Source organism: Gallinula chloropus (genome assembly GCF_964237585.1).
Source record: "Gallinula chloropus genome assembly, chromosome: 1".
NCBI classification, from domain to species: domain Eukaryota; kingdom Metazoa; phylum Chordata; class Aves; order Gruiformes; family Rallidae; genus Gallinula; species Gallinula chloropus.
The window spans coordinates 151,381,890-151,405,729 of NC_140085.1; the positions used below are offsets into that span (position 1 = coordinate 151,381,890).

A 23,840-nucleotide genomic window follows, 5' to 3' on the forward strand; every position below is an offset into this window, starting at 1 on the left:
GAATGACTCCTCCAGGTTGCATCAATGATTCCCAGAAATTGTAGCAACTCTGGAACAACATCTGCAGAGAAACTGTTCTAAAGGCGAAGTGTCACCTAGATTTCTAGTTTCCTGGAGCTGCAGGGACCCATGGGTATCTCAGCTCCTGAAGTCTGGAAATGTTCTCAGGTCGGGTAGCAGTCTGGCTGAGGACCCCATGGCTGAACCTATATACTAGCAAATTAAATGTGAGAGGGATTATTTAACTGGAATAGAAACCATCTGGAAAATCCCCCCAGCCTGTCTATTTATTAACTATTCGTCTCTGCTACACAGAGTGTAGCTACATCCAAACTGCCTTCTGGAATAGGTCACTAGCCTATCTTAATTCCCGAATTATGCCAGGAATTGTTTGGAGGAATGCTGGTTGGAAGGGGGTAAAACTTCACTTGAGATCCTTTTAGATAGTCTAACACCCTAGATTAGCAGTAGAAAACTGTGGATCCTACTTTCCCAATAGATAGACTAGCTGTATGGTCACGAAGACTTTTTTTTATGGACTGCTATTAAGGCTGTGGCCACCTCATTTCTATACTTATATCAACTGGATTTTCTTAGAAACCATGGAGAATCAGAGGTGTTAGAGAGACAACTGCTGGAAAGCTTAGCAACTGCTGACTGACACAAAGATGATTCAGCACTGACTCACAATGCATGAAGAAGTAACTGTGAAAGTGGCCAGCCTTAAACTCAATCACAGTAGAAACCCAAAGAAATATAATTAATTCCCAAAGCAGAGTGAAATTAAGATTTGAAAAGTTGAAATTCTAAGTTTGGATCATATTTAGTTCAGATCCATGCAAATCACAGGACTCAAAACAGGGTCAACCAAACATTATTTACAATCTATATTATACAGGAGGCCAGACAAAATCAATCCACTCCTTTCCCCCAGCTTTAAAAATTCCTCTACATTATCCTTAAAGTCTAATCAGAGTTCACAATTCCCTCCTGTCCATTAAAACACACTCTCTACTAGAAAAAAGAAGAGGGTTAATGGTTGTGGTAGCAGAGAAAGAGCTATGGAATTTTAATTTGGGTACAAACTTCCTCTGTGAAGCCAGAAAGTCGTTTGGAAGATGATCTACCTATCCCTATGCTAGACACTGAGAAGCTACACTCCTTGCCTGAGTTAGTCATCTTGTTCTCAAGACAGTTTGTGAAGATAGCTGTTTCCATAGGGTGACTTGTTCTATGCAGCCTAGATATTTTTGTTAAAATGAGAAGAGATTGCCCTCTGGAGGTGCCTTTCTCTACTGACCATAGCAGGACTCAAGAGAAGTCCAGGCTGGATGCTTGCATTCTGGGTGGCTGAGAGGAATCTCACCCTTAGGTCTACTTGTCTGACTTAGTCTTCTGCAGAGTAACAGAGGGACTAACAGAACTTATATCTTCTATCTGCCTTGTTCAAATATAGTGGCTATCTAAGCACCTAGAATGGAAAAACACCTTCAGGCCAGGTGTCATCTGCTATCTCAGACCAATTGTTTTTATCTTGTATAAGGCTGCATAAATGAAAACAACACAACATTTATAGCTATTTTTCAGTCAGAATGGTCCACCGACTTGATTTGCAGCCCTGTTGTACAAATACCAGTATTACAATCAGGGAAGCAATATGAATAGGTAAGTGGGAATGAGTAGACCACATCTGTTGCCGGCAGCCCAAGTTTGTCCCAGACAAAAGTGGTGATCTAATCATAAGCTTGATTTTTTGTTCTTAATTTTAAATGAGCCTTTTTTTTTAAATTCCCTTTTTTGGGAGATAAAAAAACACTATAGCTTTCACTTTGGGATTCTTTTTTTGTATTTTAAACTCGCTGTCGGTAAAAAAATTATGTTAAGAAGCAAAATAAAATTTACACTGAACTAAGATATAAATAAAGAAATAAAAACCTATGAGACATTATTATCAGGATGAAAAATTACTCATCTACTATGAACTGAGTTTGTGTTACCACCTGGATGCAATAATTTGATGTCCTCTAAATGTAGCCCTTTCATGGTGTCAAGAATAGCAAAAGAACTTATTATTTTCCAAATTTACTGTATCACAGAAAATAGTAATAAAAAAACCGCCTGAATTTATGGTGCAGACTTGTATAGATAAACTTGTCATTTACTTGCAAAAAAAAGGGTTTGCCTCTGGGGAAGTGTAATCTGGAGAGTTTCTGAAATTTCCCCTTACCAGAGAATTCTTTCCCCACCACAGTAGTCTTTGTTCATTCTGAAGTGAATGAACAAACCCAATTAAATTCCAGGTTTCTTCTCACTGACAGGTCATACATTTTGTCCCCAGTCAATAATGCCGACTGTATTTGTAAGGTTTTAGAGGATCTTGAAGAATCCAGTGAGCATACTCATTGCTACCTTGCTAAAAAATGTCTTTAATCAGGTGAAACACACTTAAGGTAAACTTGGATTGAAGAGTTAGTAGGCTAGACTTTCTTAAGAGTCAGTAGAAGACACTGTTGAGGTGTCACATACACTACTGTAACACTGATGCTTAAAATAGATGAGATGAACTGTGCACTGTAAGACCGACATTTCTTTCCGTTAAGTATAAAGATAGTTGATGCTCTTAGCTCCAGCATAGACATCTAATATTAGACAAAGTGAATCTCTCTCCTAGCCACACCAAGAAGCTGAAAAATCACAGTATTTCATGGCCTGGCCAGCGCAACTTATTCACTAAAGGATCCAAAACAAAATACAAACCAGAGAGATTTAAAAGATTGAATTGAATCAATACCCCTCCACCACATGTAGTGTTGATTAGGAAATAAATGCAAGACCTCTTCCAGTTACAAGTTGAGACAGAGAACACTACCTGTGGCTCTCCCCAACTCCCCTCAACAGGAAATCGGTGTGAGAGAAACTCTGTTTTCCCCAGCTTTGTCCTTAGCACTCTCCTTGTCCTAACTTGTAATTTTTACACACCTCAGCAGAAGAAAGAGCTCCAGGGTAGATGTGCTAGCAGTGTGAGCATGCACAGACTGGCCGGGATCCCCTGGTGTTGCAGAAGCTGTGCTCTGACCAATCTTCCTTTGCTTCTGAATGATGCTCTTTATCAGGAAGATTTTTTTGTTTGTTTGTTTGGACTAGACACTGCTGCAAATACCTTCAGGTAGCTTGTAAATATGGAAAAGTCAGTTCTCTTGGGTCTTCACAGATAAGGATGTTATCTGATCATTTTCTCCCTCGCTTCCCTAAGTGCACAGCTGACAATATCCAGCGGGCTGTTTTTTCCGGAGACAGAATAATCTCCAGTTCAGGTTATGGCACAGTAACCCACAGTGATATTCTCAGGCTCAGCATACTATTTGATTTACACGGAGTGTGCACAAATAGTCCGTAGGGCTGCACTCCCAGTTCTTTATGCAGAGCAAATCTTTAAGCACTGGAATAAACACCATGCACTCAATTGCAATAGCACATCAACATGACAGAAGATACTAATGGAAAGAACAGGGAGAGTACAAAGGCCACAAAAACAAGCAACTCCAAATCAACAGTTTAAACAAACCACATAGATGTCTTTAAACCGCAGCCTCAGAACTCTTTTTGTTTGTTTGTTTGGGGGGGGTTGTTGCAATTATTTTTTTCTTGGGTCTCTCTCTTGTCTAGCTAAGAAATACAGACTGACAATAACAAAGACAGAGGTAGCTACAGACTGCAATCCAACCTCCTCAGTAAGAGTCTAGCTTCTAACACCAGAACTCAAATCTTTCCTGAAAGCGACTCCTTCACTCCATGCCTTTGTCTTGTTATTTACACGGTAAGAATCAAGTACGGCTGGCATGTAATTGCTTTATAGGAGTGCTAAGTAATGTAGTTTTAAATATCCAAATACAATGTATGGAAGGAAAAATAATCAGTCCTACCAGGGTTATTCATGATGTGGCAGTTTAATTTTCTCTTTCGTTTGCTTACTACAATGCATTCTATTTGCCAAGGTAAAATGGCATGATTTGGTAAAATGTATTCAAAAGGAGTGAATAAAAGAACGCAATCAAAATTAGCTTGCATCCTGTATTTCTGCCAGAAGAAACGTAAAAATTGTCATTACAAAGGGGTAAAACCAGGTTGGGTTGGGTTGTCTTGCTAAATTCTATTTTTTTTTCCTTTTCTAAACTTTCTCTTTTCTTCCCTTGACAATCAGTAACAGATTGATGTATTATTATGTCTGTGAAATATGTGGAAGAGATGGACTCTGTTTGCAAAACTTGTCACTATGTGCTCATAACTCAGAATTTTTAGCTTTGTTTGTTTGGATTTGGGGAGGATGGGGAGAGTGGGTTAGGCATGGTTTGTATTCGAGAAATCTATCAAGCTGAATTATCTAGAGGACCAACCTATAGAAGACAGAACCATTTTTCTTTTAAGGAAAAAAAAGGATGTCTGGAAAATTTTCAACTAATAGAAACCTTATCAAAGCAGTCAAAGAATAGAAACCTTATCAAATCTTATGGAAGAATACAATGCAATTTTGCTTAATGTTATGCGTATATAAAGGGTAAATAGTCATTCCACTTCCCTGTGTTATATTCTTTTTTTCTAACCTAATTATTTTTGAAGTATGAGGAACATGGGAAATTCCAGATAATTAGAAAAGGGAAAATAGATTACTGTAGTTTCCACGAGAAGAAAAGTGATTCTGCTGATCTTTGTACAACATTTATGATATAAATATCTCATTATACAGCATAAATATTAACAGCCAAAGCAGGTCTTCAAAAATTTTGGAAAGAATAAATCTTTGGATGTGGAGAAGAAAAAAATACCTTTATAATTACCAGATTACAGGAGACAAGCAAGCTGCATTTGGGGCTTCTTTTACAGGAGTATAAAAATGTTGTATGAAAGGACTACAAGGTTCACATTTATATGAAATACATTATGCACTGAGGCTGCTTCATACGGACTTGAAGAAATAATTCACATTGATGTAGAGGTGAGCATTTCCCTAGTAGATTTGAAACAATAAGTATATATGGCAATAAACCACAATTTTGTGTACCCACCTACTGTATTAGTGTTAGTTTTTTAAATCTTGTAATTAATATCAAGCAACACAGGATTAAATAGCTAGATCTGCTGAGCAATAAACATTAAGGGAGAAAATAAAATTTGAGTAATTTTGGAAAAACTGCAAGCAGTTTTACTCCCTCTGGGTTAATCTGGCACACAGGCATTTGCTGACAGAAAGAAACCTGGAAAACAATAATATTAAAAATGACCTTACAGCAAACTGACCAGGTATCATAGTTCTACCACAGTATTTTTATATATGCCCCAGAAACTTTTCAACTGTTGAAACAGTCTGATTTTTTTACTTCAACAATTAAAAATTAACTTCCTATATGAAGAGGTATATAGCATGCTTTAACATGTCTGTGGAAAAAGGAAAATCTATTTGAGTCACATAAATGGCATGTAACTGGGATGAAAAAGCAAAATTAAAGACTAAGAAATAGATGTGGAAAAGGCTCAGAAAATCCCCAGAACAAAATTTTAGAGTGACCTGCATGTCAGTTAGCCACTGGCTCCATGTGGAGCTCACTAAAGATTTCTGAGGGAGGATCAGGGCTATGAAATCCACTGGATCAGAATACCCTTACATCAGAAGTGGCTATTTGGAATATTTTAATTTAGACTGAATAAAAAGTAAAACAAATTTCTCCAGACAAAGATACTACTTTATAATAGGTGACAGGCAAATGAATTGGAAGGATTTCCCCCCCCCCCTTTTCCAAATTTAATGTTATTTTGCCACCCTTAATCTTTTCAAGAAATCTGAATTTCAATTTCTGGAGGGAAGAAATAACGAATATATGCGTGTCTTAATCCTAAAATATTTATTCATATAATTAAGCAGGGGCTTCCTCATCTCAGACAATGTGGCAGCAGAATAATAAATAGAATATAAATTATAGTTCAGCTCTTGGGATTAGTGGATTCAGCTATGCAAATAAAAAATGAATTCACAACATCTGCTAAAGATTTGCATTACAATGCTTTTGCATTGTCTTACTTAAAGCTGACATTCCCATTCCAACTTGATAAAGCAATGTAAAAATAAATTTATTTAAGAAATTGGCAAAATTGACACACTGACTCAGAAATATGTTAGCATCCAACAGACCAGTAGCCCTATTACATGAACAGTTGCTTCTACGCTGTCAATGTTTATGTTTACCTCTTGTTAGACAGGCCATCTCCACAGCTAACTTACGTTTCACGCTTGGACACTCCACAAACAGGCGCACGGAGCAGTAAAACGCTTCACTGTATGCAGAATATAATGTGGGCTGCAGAAGTCATTAATGTCTTTATCAACCTGTTAATTCGTTTCTGCGTAACACAGAGGTGATACACTACTGATGTGCAATGAAGCTAGTTACCCTTCTCCACAGATGCAGCCGTGTGAAGACAGGGCATTAAAATTACAAGTCCTCCTGAAAAACTAAAAGTTCTGAAATCACAGGAAATCAGAAGACAAAAGGTAGCTGCTTTTTTTGTTTGTTTGTTTGTTTTGGTTTTTTTTTTTTTTTAATGGAGACCAGAATAAAGGAATGCTTGGGGAATAAGACTCAAAAGGTCACTGAAAATGTGGGTAAGTTGTTGCCCTTTCCTGCCACAGAGAAAAAACCTGCCTGGTGAGTCTAAGTCACTTCTCACTACTCCGTCTATAAGGAATTGTAAGATATCTTATATATCCCTTTCTTTAAATTCACATTACAGGGCAAGAGTTTTGGTGATTATCATAGTATTGTGCACTTGGCCAGGAAACTTGCTGCTGGGCCTCACCAGCAGGCCAACTTTGAATAAGTCAAGACAGAAAGTCATCCTTCAGGGGGGACAAGACAAGGTCATGACTGCCAGTCTACATATCTGTGGGCACAGTGGTGGGCATAATAATTACAAGGGGGTGAAATCATGAGGAGACTTTGAAATGATATTCAGAGAAGGACATGCTTAGGCCCAGCTCCTGTCCTAGTGTTTGGAAGGCTGGAATCAGATGCCCAAACTAAATGCAAACAGTTGTTCAAAGCAAAGTGACTTATGACTTTTTCTGAAAAATACACAAGGCCTTTTCAGAAACGTGATGTGAGCTGAAACAACACAGTGGGCTTTTACACTTTCCCATGTGGCCTCCTGGAGGGATTTCTACTCATTGGCTCATTGTTTGCCAAGAAAGCACTTTCCAGCTCATTTGGAAATACAGCGAGGGAGATATATATTTCGGAAGCAGAAAGCAAAACCAGAGTGAAATGGAAAATTTTGTAGGAAAGGAAAATAGGATGGAATTTGATGTTCTGCCTAGATGATGCTTTATTTCTGCCTTGATGTTGTTTTTTATCTTCTGTGCAACCTTCATGCAGCCAAGAAGGAATGGAAATAGATAAAATCCTTCACACAATGCTCTCTAGTAGCTCAGTGTATTTGGATTATAGGGCAGGTTTTTAGAATCTTCTTAAACCATACAAGCAAAATATCATCTCTGGAAGATCATCCCTTTCTCTACTCTTCAGTGGGAGCTTCCCTTGTGCCCTCTGAACCCTGTGAGTAATACCAGTCTGGGTAACAGGGATTCTCCTGGCTCTGAATTGTATTATGGTTAGACAATCTGTACACAAGTAACATTTTTCAAGATAGGCTAAGGCTGTCCCTTGGCATACTGTATGAACACCCAACCAGATTCTGTTCAGATTTAGTGTGGAGTAGAGCAGAGGTAACTCTGCTAAACCTGACAGTGTTAAATTAATGTCACATTGGTCTACAAATAAAAGCAAAGATCCAGTGATGAGATACAGAAAAGGATTTTACATGCATGCTTGCATAGGATTTTGTGTTTGCTCTCAGATGTCACCAGTATTAACTGCCTACTATTATACAGTCTGGCTAGGAAATCAAGCTTTAGGAAGTCTCATTCCAAGTTCTTCTGCTGCAGATTAAATGGTTGTAAAGAATATCAAGATGTGGATAAGGAGAAAAGGGGCGCTATGAAAGTCTGAGTTGAGTGGAAAGAATTTAACAGCTGCAGCACCACAGAAAGAAAAAAACGGCAGGAGGGTCACAGTCGCTTTTGAGTGTGGGGCAGCTGGACTGCATTTATACCAGTCCTGTGAGCAGAAAAAAACCAGTCAGGAGCAACTAATTATCTTTTTCTAGGCACCGAAAGCACACAGTTATATTTAATTAATCAATGAATACAAAGGCATTACTTTTAAACTATACAGTAAAATTGATCTATCCATGTGACAATTTGCAACTTAATTAGATAACTCAATGTTCTTGCATAGTGCCATTAGCATAAACTAATGTGTTGCATGCTTACTTCTTTACAATGTTTATTTTAAAGATAGGCTGTTTGTATTAATTTAAGAAATCTTTTATTTTAACAGGCATTTCCTTAAAAGGATTTCAATGTATAAGGATTAGTGAATATATTAGTGGCTGATAATATTTTCTTTTAACAGGTTTATTTCTATGGCAGGCATTTAACTGAACTTCTTACTACTATATATAAATCTATGTCCATTATCTTTGTCATTATGTGATGTCAGCAAATTATGAAGTACTCAAGAAATATTTTCTTTGAAACATCAAGGTTTGGAAATCATTTAATGTTATTAGCCTCTTACAGGCACACAGAGCTCAGTCAGCTTGTGAGATGTGGGTCAAGAACTTTCAATATTCTTATTTGTACACAAATAAAGTTTTATCTGTTTTTATAAACCAGGCTTTTAAATGGGATCCAGTACTGCAGTAAGTATTTTAGTACTCTGTGGAAACATTTCTTCATGTTTAGAAACAGAACAAGCTTTTACATTCACAGAGGAAAAAATATGCATAGATAGCATAAGGATAACGTAGAGTAACAGGGTCATTTAGTGATTTAATAAATGCTTAATGGACCTTGAGAGATATAAAAATATCAAATGCTAGTGAAACCGAATGTCAGTCTAGAGGTACCAAGGGTGGCACCTAATTCTGGAAATAAAATAGACATCTTAAAATTTCACAGATTGTTCCTAAAGATAAAATAAAGAAAACCAGTTGAACTGCTGAAATAGTTTAGCCAGAATTACGTTTGTGTGCGTCCAGTAGTTTTATCATTGCTTAAGAAAATGAACATAGTTAGGGAAGAAAAAAGGACAGAAAAAAATCCTTGCGTACCCATAATAGTGGAGGGAGAACAATACCTTGAGATTCTCTTTGAAACAGCTTGAAAGCCAGGACATTTTCTATTGCACACAACAATAAACTCCCTGTAAGAAGCTCTACCAAGTTTTATTCATTCTATGCTAAATGTAATATAAACTATGCTGGAAGGTTGTTCAGATAGCACACCAAACATTTGGAAGTTGGGAACTGCAAGACTTAAAACTGACCATGCCACCGTTATTTCCTTATATCTATTTTATTACCTAATTACACCTCCCCTGCTCAAGGGCCCTTTTCATGTCAATCCTGCAGAACTCTAAGTACACAACAGACATGAATAATTCATCTGACTTCAGAGGAATGACACAAGAGCTTACACCCATTTATAATTGCTTTAGCAAATGAGGGTTGCGTTCTAAAACGCAGAAGATGCCCAGCAAACAATGCTGATTTATTTTTATGATTTTTTGCTTCTAAATATAGAATAGAGCTAGATGTCTGATCAACCACTGAAAACTACAGTCAAAAAAGAAACTTTATTTTCTCTTCTACTAGTTTGTGCACTGTTGGTAAGCGCCAGAAACACCAGCAGCTTTCTCATGCTCACAGTCCAATTCTGTGACCTGTAATCTAAGGACTGATACTTGGTGTGTACAATGCCACTTACTCTGTGGGCTAAAGAGCTGCTGATACTATGGTATGAATTCAAAAGCTGCTTCTGTTTCAAGTCTAAAATGTTGAAAATGTTGCTCCCTGTTGTATGTTGGGAGCCTGTTACAAACCATTAATTCTGTTTCTTGTCATAGATGGGAGCTAGATTGAGACTGTCAAGTACATGCAAAAATGGATCAATGTAAAATAAGTCAGATGAATCATATCCTAAAACTTAGCATTTTTCTCCATGCACTATAAATTAGTGGAGTTCCGTGTCCAGCTCTGGATTCACCAGTTCACGGAAGACAGGGAAGTATTTCGGAGGGTCCAGCGGAGGGCTACAGAGGTGATGAGAGGCCTGGAGCATCTCTTATATACAGAAAGGCTGAGAGAACTGGGGCTGTTTAGCCCAGAGAAGACAAGACTGAGAGGGGATCTCATCAATATGTGTAAATAACTAAAGGGTGGGTGTCAGGAGGCTGACAATCCTTTCAGTAAAGAATTTTTTCCTAATATCCAATATAAACTTCCCCTAATGCAACATCAAGCCATTTCTCCTTGTCCTGTCACTAGCTACCAGGGAGAATAGACCAACTCTCACCTCACTATAACCACCCTTTAGGTAGTTGTAGAGAGCGATGAGGTCTGCTCCTCAGAAGATTTGTCATCTAAACCCTTCACCATCTTTGTAGCCCTTCTCTGGACACACTCAAGCATCTCCATGTCCTTCTTATGAGGGGCCCAAAACTGAACACAGCACTTGAATTGCGGCCTCACTAGTGGAAGGATCACTTCCCTACTCCCACTGGCCACTCTGTTCCTGATGCAGGCCAGGATGCCATTGGCCTTCTTGGCCACCTGGGCACACTGTTGGCTCATATTCAGCTGGCTTTTGATCAACACCCCCAGGTCTCTCCATTAGGAAAAAACAAAAAAAAAAAGCAGCTACCTTTTGTCTTCTGATTTCCTGTGATTTCAGAACTTTTAGTTTTTCAGGAGGACTTGTAATTTTAATGGCCTGTCTTCATATGGCTGTGTCTGTGAAGAAGGGTAACTAGCTTCATTGCACATCAGTAGTGTATCACCTCTGTGTTACGCAGAAACAAATTAACAGGTTGATAAAGACATTAATGACTTCTGCAGCCCACATATATTCTGCATACAGTGAAGCATTTTACTGCTCCGTGCACCTGTTTGTGATCTCTGGCAGATCAACACTCATGCCAATCAGTACCATCCACAAATTTACTGAGGGTGCACTCGACTTTTACTATATAAAAAACAATAAAGTTAAAAGGATCAGCATGATGACCCATCTCTTTGCAATATACTCACTACATCGTTCTCACTAATGCCCTGACTATTGCTCACGAGGCTCATGTTTTGCCGCACTTTTTAAATTGACAAATAATTTGTCAATTTTATTTTAAATGGACACAATATATTGTGAATATAAGGAGAAACTTTATCACTGTGAGAGTGGTGGAGCACTGGAAAAGGCTGCCCAGAGAGGTTGTAGAGTCTCCTTCTCTGGAGACATTCAAAACCCTCCTGGATGCATTCCTGTGTGATTTAATCTAGGTGACCCTGCTCTGGCAGGGGGGTGTTGGACTAGTTGATCTTTCAAGGTCCCTTCCAACTCCAAATGTTCTGTGATATATCTTATAACTGCTTTGCTTTCAAATGTGGAAAAAAAGAGAGGGAGAATAGAGATATTAATGAAACTCACCACCAAAAAGCTTCTGGACACATGGAACTCAGATATGCATTGATGAGTCCCACATAAGATTCACAAGCATAAAGAACACATCTATGCTATATGGCATCAGCTAATAGTAAAAATTTGATCAAAGGCTTACAATAGTTGTTAGTAATGGCTTTATGCCAATTACAGAAGGACAGACATTATTTGACAAAGGAGTGATATTAGCAAGAACATAAGCTTTCCTGCCTGAGAAAAAAGGTATCTCTTCAGAATGACCTCCAATCAAAGTCAATTGTCTGGATGAGTTAGTAACAATTATGTGCTCTGAAGCCATTTTTTACCTCAAGTCCACTATTACAGCATTTCAGTATCAGTGAATGCTGCCCTGAGTAGAACTGCAGATTTCAGGATCTGAAGTTAAGTGTAACTTCTAAGAGGAATTTCATCTAAGAAGAATTTCATACTGAGATCAGAGGAAACCTGTAATTAAAATAGGCTTTGAATGTATTTTTTTCACTCTCATTGCTATGATTACTGGAAGAATCCATTATCATTGTGTTCCATATCTTCCTTCCTAATATTTCCTGTTAAAATGGATGTTTTCCCATCTTTTTAAGTTACTTAAAAAAAAAATACCAGAATTTTAATTCTTTTTAGCATTGTTTCCAAAACATTACAATCTTAGAGTTCTTTATTTTTAATTGACTCCATACAGCTTGCATGTTGTAATTTAGATATTTTAACATATCCTATCCATAGAAGAGAATAAAGGCAGCCAATGAAAGGAGGAGAGAGAAGAAAAAGAGGGCATGAAGGAGAAGAGGAGGAAGGAAAAGAAAAAGGTTTAATGCTGTACTTCCAAACCCGCATATGACGCTATCTTACCAGTACGCACAAACAACCTTGCATGGGTAAAACTAAAAACTAGATTGAAACAATTTAAGTCATGTTTAAAGAGAATTTGAAATGGTAAATCATAACATTCTAATGATTTATCTCTTCTCACAACAACGCTGTAAGAGATATCTCTACGTACAGCCTACACATTCTTCACAGTATGAAATTTTCTCTGCTGTACCTCAAGCAGCAACAGAAGGCAGGATGGGAGCGCCATGATGGAAAACACAAGACCGAATAGAAAGAGATAAACCCAGAAAAGACAGTCTAGAAGCCTGAGAGGCAGTAATGAAATTCCAAGAAACACTCAAAAAGTGCAGAAATAAAGTCAAGGAATAGCACACTAGCAGATAATTATTTGGGATTTTTTTTTTCTTATAGAAATCCTGCAATTATCAGCTGAGTGAAAGGCCCAATTTGCTTATCAGATCACATAACCCACAGAGGTTACCCGAGGTCCAGCAGCCCTGAAGGTTTGCTGCAAAGGCCAGGGAAAGCTAACACAGATGTCTTCTGTCAGGACCTGTGCAACTGGACATTTGTTGTAGTTTTGCGTGGCTGGGTTCTGGTGGAGAAGGGGGCTGCAGAGGTGGCTTCTGCAAGAAGCAGCCAGAAGCTCTCTGCAGGTCTGAAAGAGTAAACACCAGCTGGCTCAAGGCTTGAGACTTCGTTGACCAAGGCTGAGCCCATCAGTGATGGTCACAGCGCCTCTGGGAATCACATTTAAGAAGAAAAAAAATGAAAGCAGATGCTTTTTGCCACCAGAGAAGGGAGTAAGAAAGGTCAGTGAGGGGGACCCTACACTGGACTGGGTAGAGACACCTGAAGGATGCTGTGACCCTGTGGGAAGCCCGCGTTGGAGCAAGCCCCTACCAGCAAAACCTGCAGCCCATGGAGAGACTGACCCATACCAGAGCAGGTTTTCTGGGAGAACTTGTGACTCTGTGGGGGACCAGGCTGGAGCAGTTTGTGCCTGAAGGTTGGCACCCCATGGAAGGGAAGCCATGCTGAGACAGCTGGTGAGGAGCTGAAGCCCCAACAGAAAGGACTTACATTGGAGAAGTTTGTGGAGACAGTCCTCCATGGATGGGACCCCATGCTGGAGCAGGGGAAGAGTGGAAGGAATGTCATGTGTCCCCTCTGCCCCCGCTAAGAAGGAAAACAACTCCTGAGGAACTGACCGAAACCCCCATTCCCCCATTCCCTGCCCCTCTCCGTGTCACAATGGGGAGGAAGAAGGGAGTGAAATCATGACTAAAGTGAAGTCTGCTAAGAAGGGAGAGGTGGGGAGAGGTGCTTTAAGATCTGGTCCCACTTCTCATTACCCGACTCTGGTGTCACTGGGTGTGCATGGCAGTGTCATAAATTACACAGTTTCTTTTCTTTCTTCTGTGCTGAGTCTGTTTTGCCTGTGACACTGATTGTAGAATGATCTCTCCCTGTCCTTATCTCGACTCCTAAGCCTCTCAGTAGATATTTTCTCCCCTATCCAGCTGAAAACAGGAGTAATAGAGTGGATTTGGTGGCTGCCTGGCCTCCAGCCAGGGTCAAACCACCACAACACTGCAATCTCCATTGCAAGAAATGTGTTGTGTGTGAACCTCAGTCTCTATGGCAGTTGTTCATAAATTCTTCTTTGACCAAGGAAACTGAAATGCAGGCAGAGCAAAGCACAGGCAATGGTTCAGCAACTTGATGAACGATGTGAAAGAAGAGAGTAAAAATTAATTTTAATTTCTATTCCAATTTAGAAAACACTAACAGTAGAGGAGTGTTTGTAGAGGAGGGTGGTATGACAATGAAATTATTCAGAATGAGTGAAACAGAGCACCTTACTGCCCTTTTCCTGAACATGCCTGAAGAGCTGTAGTCTTGTACTTCACTGAGCAAGAAATATAAGCTCACCTCATTACTCTAGATGGGTCCTTGATCACTATCATTATTTTTAAAAATTTATATTCCAAATGGCTTTTACATGTCTTCCTTGAGCACCAAGTGAGGTGAATGACACGAAAGTCAGCTGGGATCCATTTTATTAATTGATGCAAGGAGATTAGGTTCTAGATATTAAGCTTGTACAATCAGACTCTCTCTGTGCCCCAGACAGTTTCTGAGCCCTGTTGTACTACACCAGTAGTAGAGCACATACTGATACGTTTTTTTGCCATTGCACCAAATACAAAAAACACCCAAACAAATTTAGCACTCATAAAGTGGTTTTGGGTGGAAGTATGTTCACTTTAAACAAGATACCAAAATGCTAAATGCTGAAAAGGAACAGCCACCTGCAGACGCTTCCTACTTCCATCATTATTTTCCTGTTTTCTTTCTTCCAGGAAAAGTGTATCTGTGAATACTCTACATGTGTGTACAATTTGGGCTCTCTCTTCACAACATTGTGTATGCCATGTGCTTTGACTTAAAAGTAAAGCTAGAATTTCAAAATCTAGCCTGCTGAGAATGAATCTGAAGATATTAATGCAAAACACATGGGAAAGCATTTCCAACAGTCTAAAATGCATGTTACTCAAGGCTTTGTATTTTAAAGATAAGGTAAAAATGTATTTATGTCTCTCTGCTCAAGGAGCTTTAGAAATTGAGCCAACACTGCAGACAAATTCAGCAGAAACACTGCAGCTGGAGTTGGCAAATCAGCTGAAATAAACACTGCAGCTGGAGTTGGCAAATCAGCTGAAATCACATATATCATTTCATAATTATATTGGTGCTGCCTGTTTTTACAGCATTTAATAGCATCTGACCTTATTAATTCCCATTTTTATTATATATTCATTGACAGTAACTGTCACAGCTTCCACTTAAGAACCAGAATTTCCACAAGATTTCCTTCTGATCAACGAACTTTGGTGATTGAGGGGTTCACCTAGCAGCTGTCAACTTTTACTTTAATAATACAGAGGCAGAACCAGTAAATCCAAAAAGGACAGCAAAAGAAATAATGATTAAGCTTTGCAGCACAGGAAGAAGTGCTCTTGCAAAATATGACCTTTCTTTAGCTACTGTCTTTCTTTAGCCATTGTAAGAGTTCAAATGTGACTCATAAATATATGCTAGAGACCAGACATATTAATCCCTAATTAGATATTAATAGAAATTTATTCAAATTAATCCAATTAAGAAAGCAATGGCACTATCTGTATTACTGATAGGATATTCAGGTTTTCTGATATTCTATCCGTTCACCACAAAGGCCCCTAATTCAAAGATTCTGACTTTTTATTAGCCTCTATTTAAAAATAAGTTTTTAATTTTTTTCAGGGTTTTTTTTTTAAACTCTGACCACATTAACTGTATGATAAGGAAGACCCTTAAATTCAATGCACAAAAACTGCAGGGAAGGTGGAGGAGGATATTGCTATTCAGTACCTTCTGGGAATTCAAGTTGGGATCTGGGCCACAAATTCTCTTTGATTTTGCACAGTGCTTTCAGACTTACCATTAATATCTTTTACTTTGAAAGCCAGGTAGGCTTGAGAGAACTGGATAGTGCATTTAGATCTAGAAAAACAAGATTTCCTTGCATCTCTATGATAAACCACTTTGCAGCTGAGCTAAGAGAAGCCAAGCTGTGAAGCAGATAGCTGCATTCACTGAAACAGCCTGTCTGAAGGACTCCAAGACACAAACTGAAGGTGAAAATCTTACAGAGGGTAAATCTCTTACAGGTACCAGTCTTGGAATACATTTTGCTGCCTCTAAGCTTTGTGATTCTTAAGACTGATGGTTTGTCGGGTTACATTTATCAACTGCATTAGGATAGCAGGATATCTTCTGATTTATATCAGTAGGCCTATTTTTCCCCCTTTGGAGCCGCATGGTCAAATAGCTAGTTACCATGATGCAAATGAGGAAGAAACCCTACTCTTAAAAACAGAGGGAAGGGGAGGGGAGAGGAGGTGAGGAGAGGAAGGAGGGAAGGAAGGAGGGAAGGAAGGAAGGAAGGAAGGAAGGAAGGAAGGAAGGAAGGAAGGAAGGAAGGAAGGAAGGAAGGAAGGAAGGAAGGAAGGAAGGAAGGAAGGAAGGAAGGAAGGAAGGAAGGAAGGAAGGAAGGAAGGAAGGAAGGAAGGAAGGAAGGAAGGAAGGAAGGAAGGAAGGAAGGAAGGAAGGAAGGAAGGAAGGAAGGAAGGAAGGAAGGAAGGAAGGAAGGAAGGAAGGAAGGAAGGAAGGAAGGAAGGAAGGAAGGAAGGAAGGAAGGAAGGAAGGAAGGAAGGAAGGAAGGAAGGAAGGAAGGAAGGAAGGAAGGAAGGAAGGAAGGAAGGAAGGAAGGAAGGAAGGAAGGAAGGAAGGAAGGAAGGAAGGAAGGAAGGAAGGAAGGAAGGAAGGGAAAGAAGGAAGGGAAAGAAGGAAGGGAAAGAAGGAAGGGAAAGAAGGAAGGGAAAGAAGGAAGGAAGGAAGGAAGGAGAGGAAGAGAAAGAAGGAAGGAAGGAGAAGAAGAGAAAGAAAGGACACCACCATCACTCATTGTGATATAAGCTGTATTTTATTCTTGGGCTTCTGAGTATGATGGTTCCTTCTGAATGTGAAAGTATCACAGAAAGTGGAAACCCTATCAGTTGGTATATGTTTCTGTACCCTGAGGCAATCAGAAAGCCTTCATTATCTTTCAGATCCTATTCCTGCTCATAATCCTTCCCTAACTGTGACGTTTTAATTAAGCCTTTCACTATCCATCTCTGTCTAGAGCAATAGTTTTTCTGGGTGTGTTTGGTTGGTTGGTTGGTTTGGGTTTTTTCCTTGGTTCCCTGATAGATCCAAACCAAGTCTGTTCACATAAACACCACTATCATTGTGGCCTGTTGTGATCACTACTTGTAATAATTAACATTTCATATTTTACCTTTTTGTATGGTATTTGCATTGATTTGGGATTGAGGGATCCTAAGTAAAAAATAAATTTATGTCAGTCTTTGTCTTCCTTGCCATTTGAAGAATAATAACCAGTACCTTAAAGAGCGACATTTAGACTCCTGTGCAGTCAGAATGACTGTTCTACATCAGGCAGCTCTTGGAAAACCATCACATTCGCTAGGTAGCTCTGTGCCTTTGCTTAAAGTCTGGTCAAATGCACACTAGTGCAACCATTGCTGTCCACCTAGGGGCTGGAAATCACAGAGTATCCTGAACCATGCAACAGAGGTAGAAGAACCAAGATGGAAGAAAAATAATTGCAGAAATTGAGCAGATACTATTTTCCCCCGTATTAGAACACAAGATACACCAGTTCAGCACCAAGGCTAATAAATTAAAGATGGGAAAGTCTACCAACCTCAGGTCTATAAGCATGTATGGAAATCTGACCTAAAAAAATCTCATTCTAATCACTGAATAGCAGGACAAGACCAGAGTTAGGCTGAAGAGCCAACAAAGAAAATCCACTTACAAGAACAACACCAGAACTAATTACTTGGTTTCCAAAACCTGTCCCCTATCTCCTGTCAGGTCACTGATGCAATATAGACGTGCAGTACAACTGATTTTTTTTGTAAGACTTTTTGCAAAGGTAACTCATAATTCCTGAATTCAGTAATTCTTTACTTTTACCTGTAGTCTATTGGCTAAAACAATACAGCTACTTGAAGGAGTGGAGAAAAAGGTTTGAAATTACATTTGAATCTTCAAACATTCTTTCAGTGATATTTTTAAATAGCTTTTCTCAAAAAAAGACAAGGTGCCAGACTCATGCCTATTCTGTTCGAATGAACACCCATGGGACCATTCTCTGGTGCTGAAGTCAACTGACTAAAATGACCTTTGTCATATGGTTACTCTCTTTTTTCTTCCAAGAGAGCAGGTACTTCCACACTACCCACCAGGAATGGTCCTAGGCCTGTGCTAACCCCCAACTTGTACCTGGAAATTGCATGGAGAAAAGTTAGGTGGCAAAGACCAAATCCCTGCTGGGAACCATTTTAAGGATTTAACAGTAGAAAAAATTGTGGTTTTGTGCTCAAGTAATAGGCCCTTGAAGTGTTCAGTTCAGTAAAATAGAAATGGCTAAATAAAGATTAGATTGCCGCTACCACTTCTGAATATGAAAGCAGCCTGCTTGTCCCAATCTCCTATTATCTGCACCTTCTTTTCACCCAGCCTGCACTTCTGGATTCACACTGCAGGATGGATATTGTGGTAGCACCGATAAGGCTATTTTGAAATATGTGGGATTAAAAACTCCTATACTTCTGCACTTGTTGAATACTTACACAATTACCAGAGGGAATATGGTCTTGTCCAAGCAGGAATTTAACATCCACAACTTTTTCCAGGAAGATAACTGAAAGTTTAGATGTGTGTAAGCATCTGATATTCCCATGCTGTTTTTCAGATGTAAAATAATACGTAGGGTAAATCATACCAGTCAAAGGAGTAGAACACACAGAGAAGAGGAACATGTGTTGAGTGTGTAAGACCTCTAACTGCCCACCTCTTGGAAGAGGTAGTGCTCTTTCTTTGCTGAAGCTTTTGAGAACGTGAGCCAAAACCCCAAAACTGAATGGGGGATGAGGGAAGAGAGTTTGCCCAGAAGCAGTGACATGTATTTTGTCTTTTCACATTAATTAAAAAAATCATTCATTTCTAAAAACAATAATAAAAATGGAGTTGTGGTATGGGCATTAGTAACTCAGCACCATGCAGAAACAAATCCTAGCATATGAAATACAAATACTGAACCCAAGACACCTGAAAAACAAGACTATTTCTTCTGCTGCTTTCTGATTACCTGGACACAACATGTATTTTTAAAATTATATAAATAGCACGTATTACAAAAATTAACTGGTTTATGAAGTTATATTTTAAAATTGAATAAATTTTGCTGATGATCTTGAAACAATCTTTATAAATATATTTCCACAAAGCTTATGATTCCTCCAATTAAAAAATAACAAGCCTACACCCCTTGTGGCAGACAAAGTTTTTCTCCATGTTCTGAAAACATCAGCAAAACAACACTGCAAGCCCTATCAGAATATGACAGAAAGCTTTCTATTGTAGGTATGGAAAAGTTTTTAAGAAACTTTAAAAGAATTTACCTTGACAAGAAGTCAGTGAAAGAGAGACGTATTGGATATCCATGCCGTATGATTTTGACCATGTCTAGGACACCAATATACTGCAGTTGAGCAGACACATAAAAATTGTCAAAAGTATCTGGCAACTTGGAGTTATTGGGCTTTATACAATGAACGGAATGTGGTGTGCAGTTCTGCAGCTTCCCAATAATATCTGTGAGTGATTTCTGTGGGGAAAAAAATCAGTTATCAATCATTATGCAGCAAAGGCAACTGCTCAACACATATGGCTCTTCCTAACTTTTTAACATTGTTTTCCCAAAAGGGATGATCTGGCCATGCAAGTAGCTTTCTTAAGACTTCTTATTTCTTTCACTGCAATCCCTAGAGACTAATCCTGCCTTAAAATATTTTGGCAGGGTTGTTTTTGCTTGGGTTTTGCTTTGGTTTGGTTTTTTCTACAAATTTATGTTCAGATGTTCACTAACCCTGAGTTGTACTGCCACAGTGGTCGGGCCTCCTCGTTCCAGTCTCTGAAGAAATGAAGATGTTCCTTTCTTTTTCAAAAGCTGCGGGGGAGAAAAGCACACACATAATACCTTTATCTCAAGATGAGCAGTAAACCTTCTTTTTCATTGTTAGACAAGTTACTAACAAAGGTAAACTTATGTACAAATAGTATGTCACAGACAATGATTTATGTTTCAGAAAGAATTGGGAAAGTGCATAAATACCCTCAAGTATCTATGCAGCCATGACTGGCCAGAATGTTTAGATTTCAAAAGCAGATGCATATCATTGGAAAGATAAAATATCTTTTCCAAATAACTGGGCAAAGCAATATGATCTGGAACATTATTGCAGAAGCAGGACTTGTGTGGTTAGTATCCCACCTGGTCTCCCTATAAGTAGCATACTTCTGTAAGTCCCTGACAAGGTTCCTTATGTCTTTGGCAGATGTTTAAGTGACTAAGTGTAAGCATAGATGATTAAAATTATTGAAGGCAAACCAATAGCCTACTTTATCTTTTCTTCCTGCACAAGTGAATGCAGTTAACCTGTTTGGTTTTCTTTAACATATTTTCACACATTACAGCCATAAAATGTCAGTAACTTCATGTCTCATTAGAACCAATGTTGTCCTATACATCAGAGATGGGAATGGGGAACAAATTTTTCTACTTCCTCTGTTTGAGACTAAAATGGCAAAAATAATCCCAAGTTTTCTTTGTGGGAGGAGAGGTTGTTAAACTTTCTACAGGCAGGTTGGCAAAATTATAGCATTCCAGGATTCGGCCAAACTTTTAGATTCAAATCTCTGTATCAATGACGGCCATTTCACCTCTGACTTTTTTTCATTGCCTTTTCCAATACACTTACCCCATAAAATTACCATTCTATCAAGTCAGCATGTTCTGACCTACTCCTTTCTTTTTCTGGTGGCATCAAAAACTGTATATTTCCTCAGCTTGGCCCACTCAAGCCAAACTCCATTAAAAATATTGCAGTGCAAGCAATTCTCTACTCACTATGCTAAACTTTGGAGCTCTTTTTTATTTCAAATCTCACTTACTATGATGCAATAAGATTTTAAAGGAAAATTCATCCTCAACTTCAAACCAGACAAGTAAAAATGATCTGCTCGCTCCAGGTCTTCTCATAAAATTGAGGTTTCTCCATTTGACAGATAATGCACTCACCCCTTCCTCCCAAAAGATTAGGTTACGAGCTCGAGACCATTTCCTGAGCTAGTGAAAGAGCCAGGAATAACGCTTTGGATTCTAAAGTTCCTTCCTGCCATCCTGTTTTGCATACTTCTTCCCATGGGAAAGAAGCATTTGGCTCAGAATGATGGCGAGAATAGAAATTACACAAGGTGAAGACAAAAAATGAATTTAATAAAAACCTTCTAAACTTGAATATCTTTAGCTATGGGCTGAGGAAGACGACTACAACACCAAAGCTATAATTCTCTATTACCCTCTAATATAGAGCTTTATGCTGGACAATCTTGTACCTCTAATCTTCAGAAAAAAATACATGTATGTAACTTTGTAATCTCTGTTAAGAAGTCAAAACCTCCTTATGGTGGATGTACCCTACTACAAGTAGAGTGGTGTATTCACTGAGAAAGTGCATCCTTATGTGTGACAACAGGCTCCAAATCAATGAAAGAATATGGAAAGTTCTGAAAATAGGTAGATACTGGCCATATAGAGAGAAATCTAATTGTATAGCCTAGCAAACAGCTAGGAATGCAGACAAGCTGAAAAGGGATGGCAATCACAACAAACCTCTAAAAAACATCTCTTCCCTGGACATGGTGGAGTCTAGATGACTACCCCTACATTTATGGGTATTAGTGACCTGAAGAACCTATAATTTGTGTTTCTCATTGCATGCAGTACAAAGTATGTTGCAATTCAGCCTCAAAATTTCAGATATAAAAGGAAGTCTAGTCTCTGATTCTTGGACAATTCCTACGGTAGTGCTTTTTTTTCCCCACCTCTCATGTCTTTCCTTCTTTGATTTTGCCTTTATCTTCAGGATGAATTCTAGTAAAAGTTCAGTGGTTACGATTTTCCAGCACAGAGTCATTTTAATTCTAAGTTGATAAGAAAATGGCCCTTATGTTGCATTTCCATTTACAATAACAACAAGAAGAAACCCAACATTATCCCAGCACATCACAGTGGATTTTCAAGGCTGTATTAGAAAAGGGAAGAAATTATGTGGGACAGCATAGTTATCACTGTGGGCTTGATCCACAAAAGAATTTAAGCACTTACCTGCTTTCACCTCCTGCATCAGGTGCCTATTCCAAAATAACAAATGTCTCTTTTTTTTGGCCACTGGAACAGCTTAGATATCTAAAGTTCTTTTTCCATCCTGCAGGGCAGCACAGTACCTTGCTCAAATTAGGCCAGCTTAGTTTCTACAAACTAAGTGGTCTGTCTCCCTTGAGCAGCTCTTCTCAAAGCCTACCTTTGAGAAGGTAGCCACCCTTGTCTCTGTGGGCAGATGAAGTTCTTCTCACTTCCCATCTAATACATAAAGGTTTAGAGCACAGAGCATTCTCACTGAATCTGGAATATTTGACTTAGTTTATCAAGCTTCCCAAAGGAATTTGAGTAGGCTTTCTATCTCTAAAGAGAGTAAGTCCAAGTTAAAAGCTATTCTGGACTGGTCAAAACCCTCATAGTTTCAGAGATTCCAAGTGTGTAGTGTTTCCCCACTGGCTTGATTATCCTTCGAACTTAGACATGCTTTTCATATTTCCTTCCATGTATGGGACTAGGATCTTTTTCACAGCCTTAGGAAGCTTCCTCTAGGAAGCTTATACTGTTGCTATACTGGAAAGGCACCTAAAAGCACCTTGTGATGTCTCAGCTGTTTGCTAAATGCAGCCTTAAACCAACACCATTCACTTCAACTTAGGTTTCTCCACTGAGATTACTGACAAGAACAGTAGACAGGAATTCTGCTACTATCGGGAGGCGGACTGTAGGGAAGCTCACATTGCTATTCTATGGATGTATGTGCGTAAAGCCTTCCACAATGACATATGAGAGCATGCTCCTTAATCCCATGACAGAATCAATTTAATGCAGCTGTAAGCCAAAAATAGAGCGTAAGATTCAGGAAGCTTGGCAAGGCAGCTGATATACTGTGAGAACTGCTTGCTTCTTTTCTAGAAGAAGGAATTTCAAAGTTCTGTTGAGATTGGACTAAGCAAACTGTGTGGTTTCTCCTCAAAAGAGAGATGTTCCACGTGATGTGAACAATTAATTTTCTGATAGCCTCTCCAGTTCCTCCCCTTCTCCCCCCCCCCTTTTTTTTTTTTTTGTTTAATTTAGCCAGCAGAAAAAGAGACAATTTTAGAAATGGGGAGAATTTAATTTGTTTTCAAACAGACTGGGAAAATTTACATGCAAGTGACCATTTAAAAGAATGTTTTCTGAAATATACAGGGTTGATCTTCATACAAACTCTGCTTTGCAAACCAGAAAGCTTCTCAGATTAACATAATAAAGGTATTAATGTTTTATTGTTGTGCTTCCTATGTCTTAATTTATTTAACTATTCATCATAAAGTCAGCCAAGGAGACAAAACAAAGAAGCATTCCCATATAGCCAAAAATCAGTAATACTGCATACACTGCTAAACCCTGGAACCACAAAATCATGGAATCGTTCAGACTTGAAGGGACCTCACCATTTTGCCCAACCTCCTGCTCAGAGAGTCCAAGAAAGGGATTCTTGACCCAGCATTATCAGTCTTAGCAACTTATATTCTGTTAGTTTTTACTATTGCTTTAGCATTGATATTAAGTACTAGATTA

At 38.8% G+C, this 23,840-nt stretch overlaps 1 protein-coding gene across 1 annotated transcript in view; it reads right to left on the reverse strand.

Annotated features, from left to right (window-relative positions):
- The window catches only part of MYO16 (myosin XVI), a gene marked incomplete at both ends in the record, with an annotated part of 300,019 nt that overhangs the window by 60,591 nt on the left and 215,588 nt on the right, over positions 1 to 23,840 (reverse strand). The window contains 2 exon segments of the mRNA XM_084276764.1: positions 19,519 to 19,724; positions 19,986 to 20,066. Of these exon segments, the coding sequence (XP_084132890.1) occupies positions 19,519 to 19,724; positions 19,986 to 20,066 (287 nt within the window).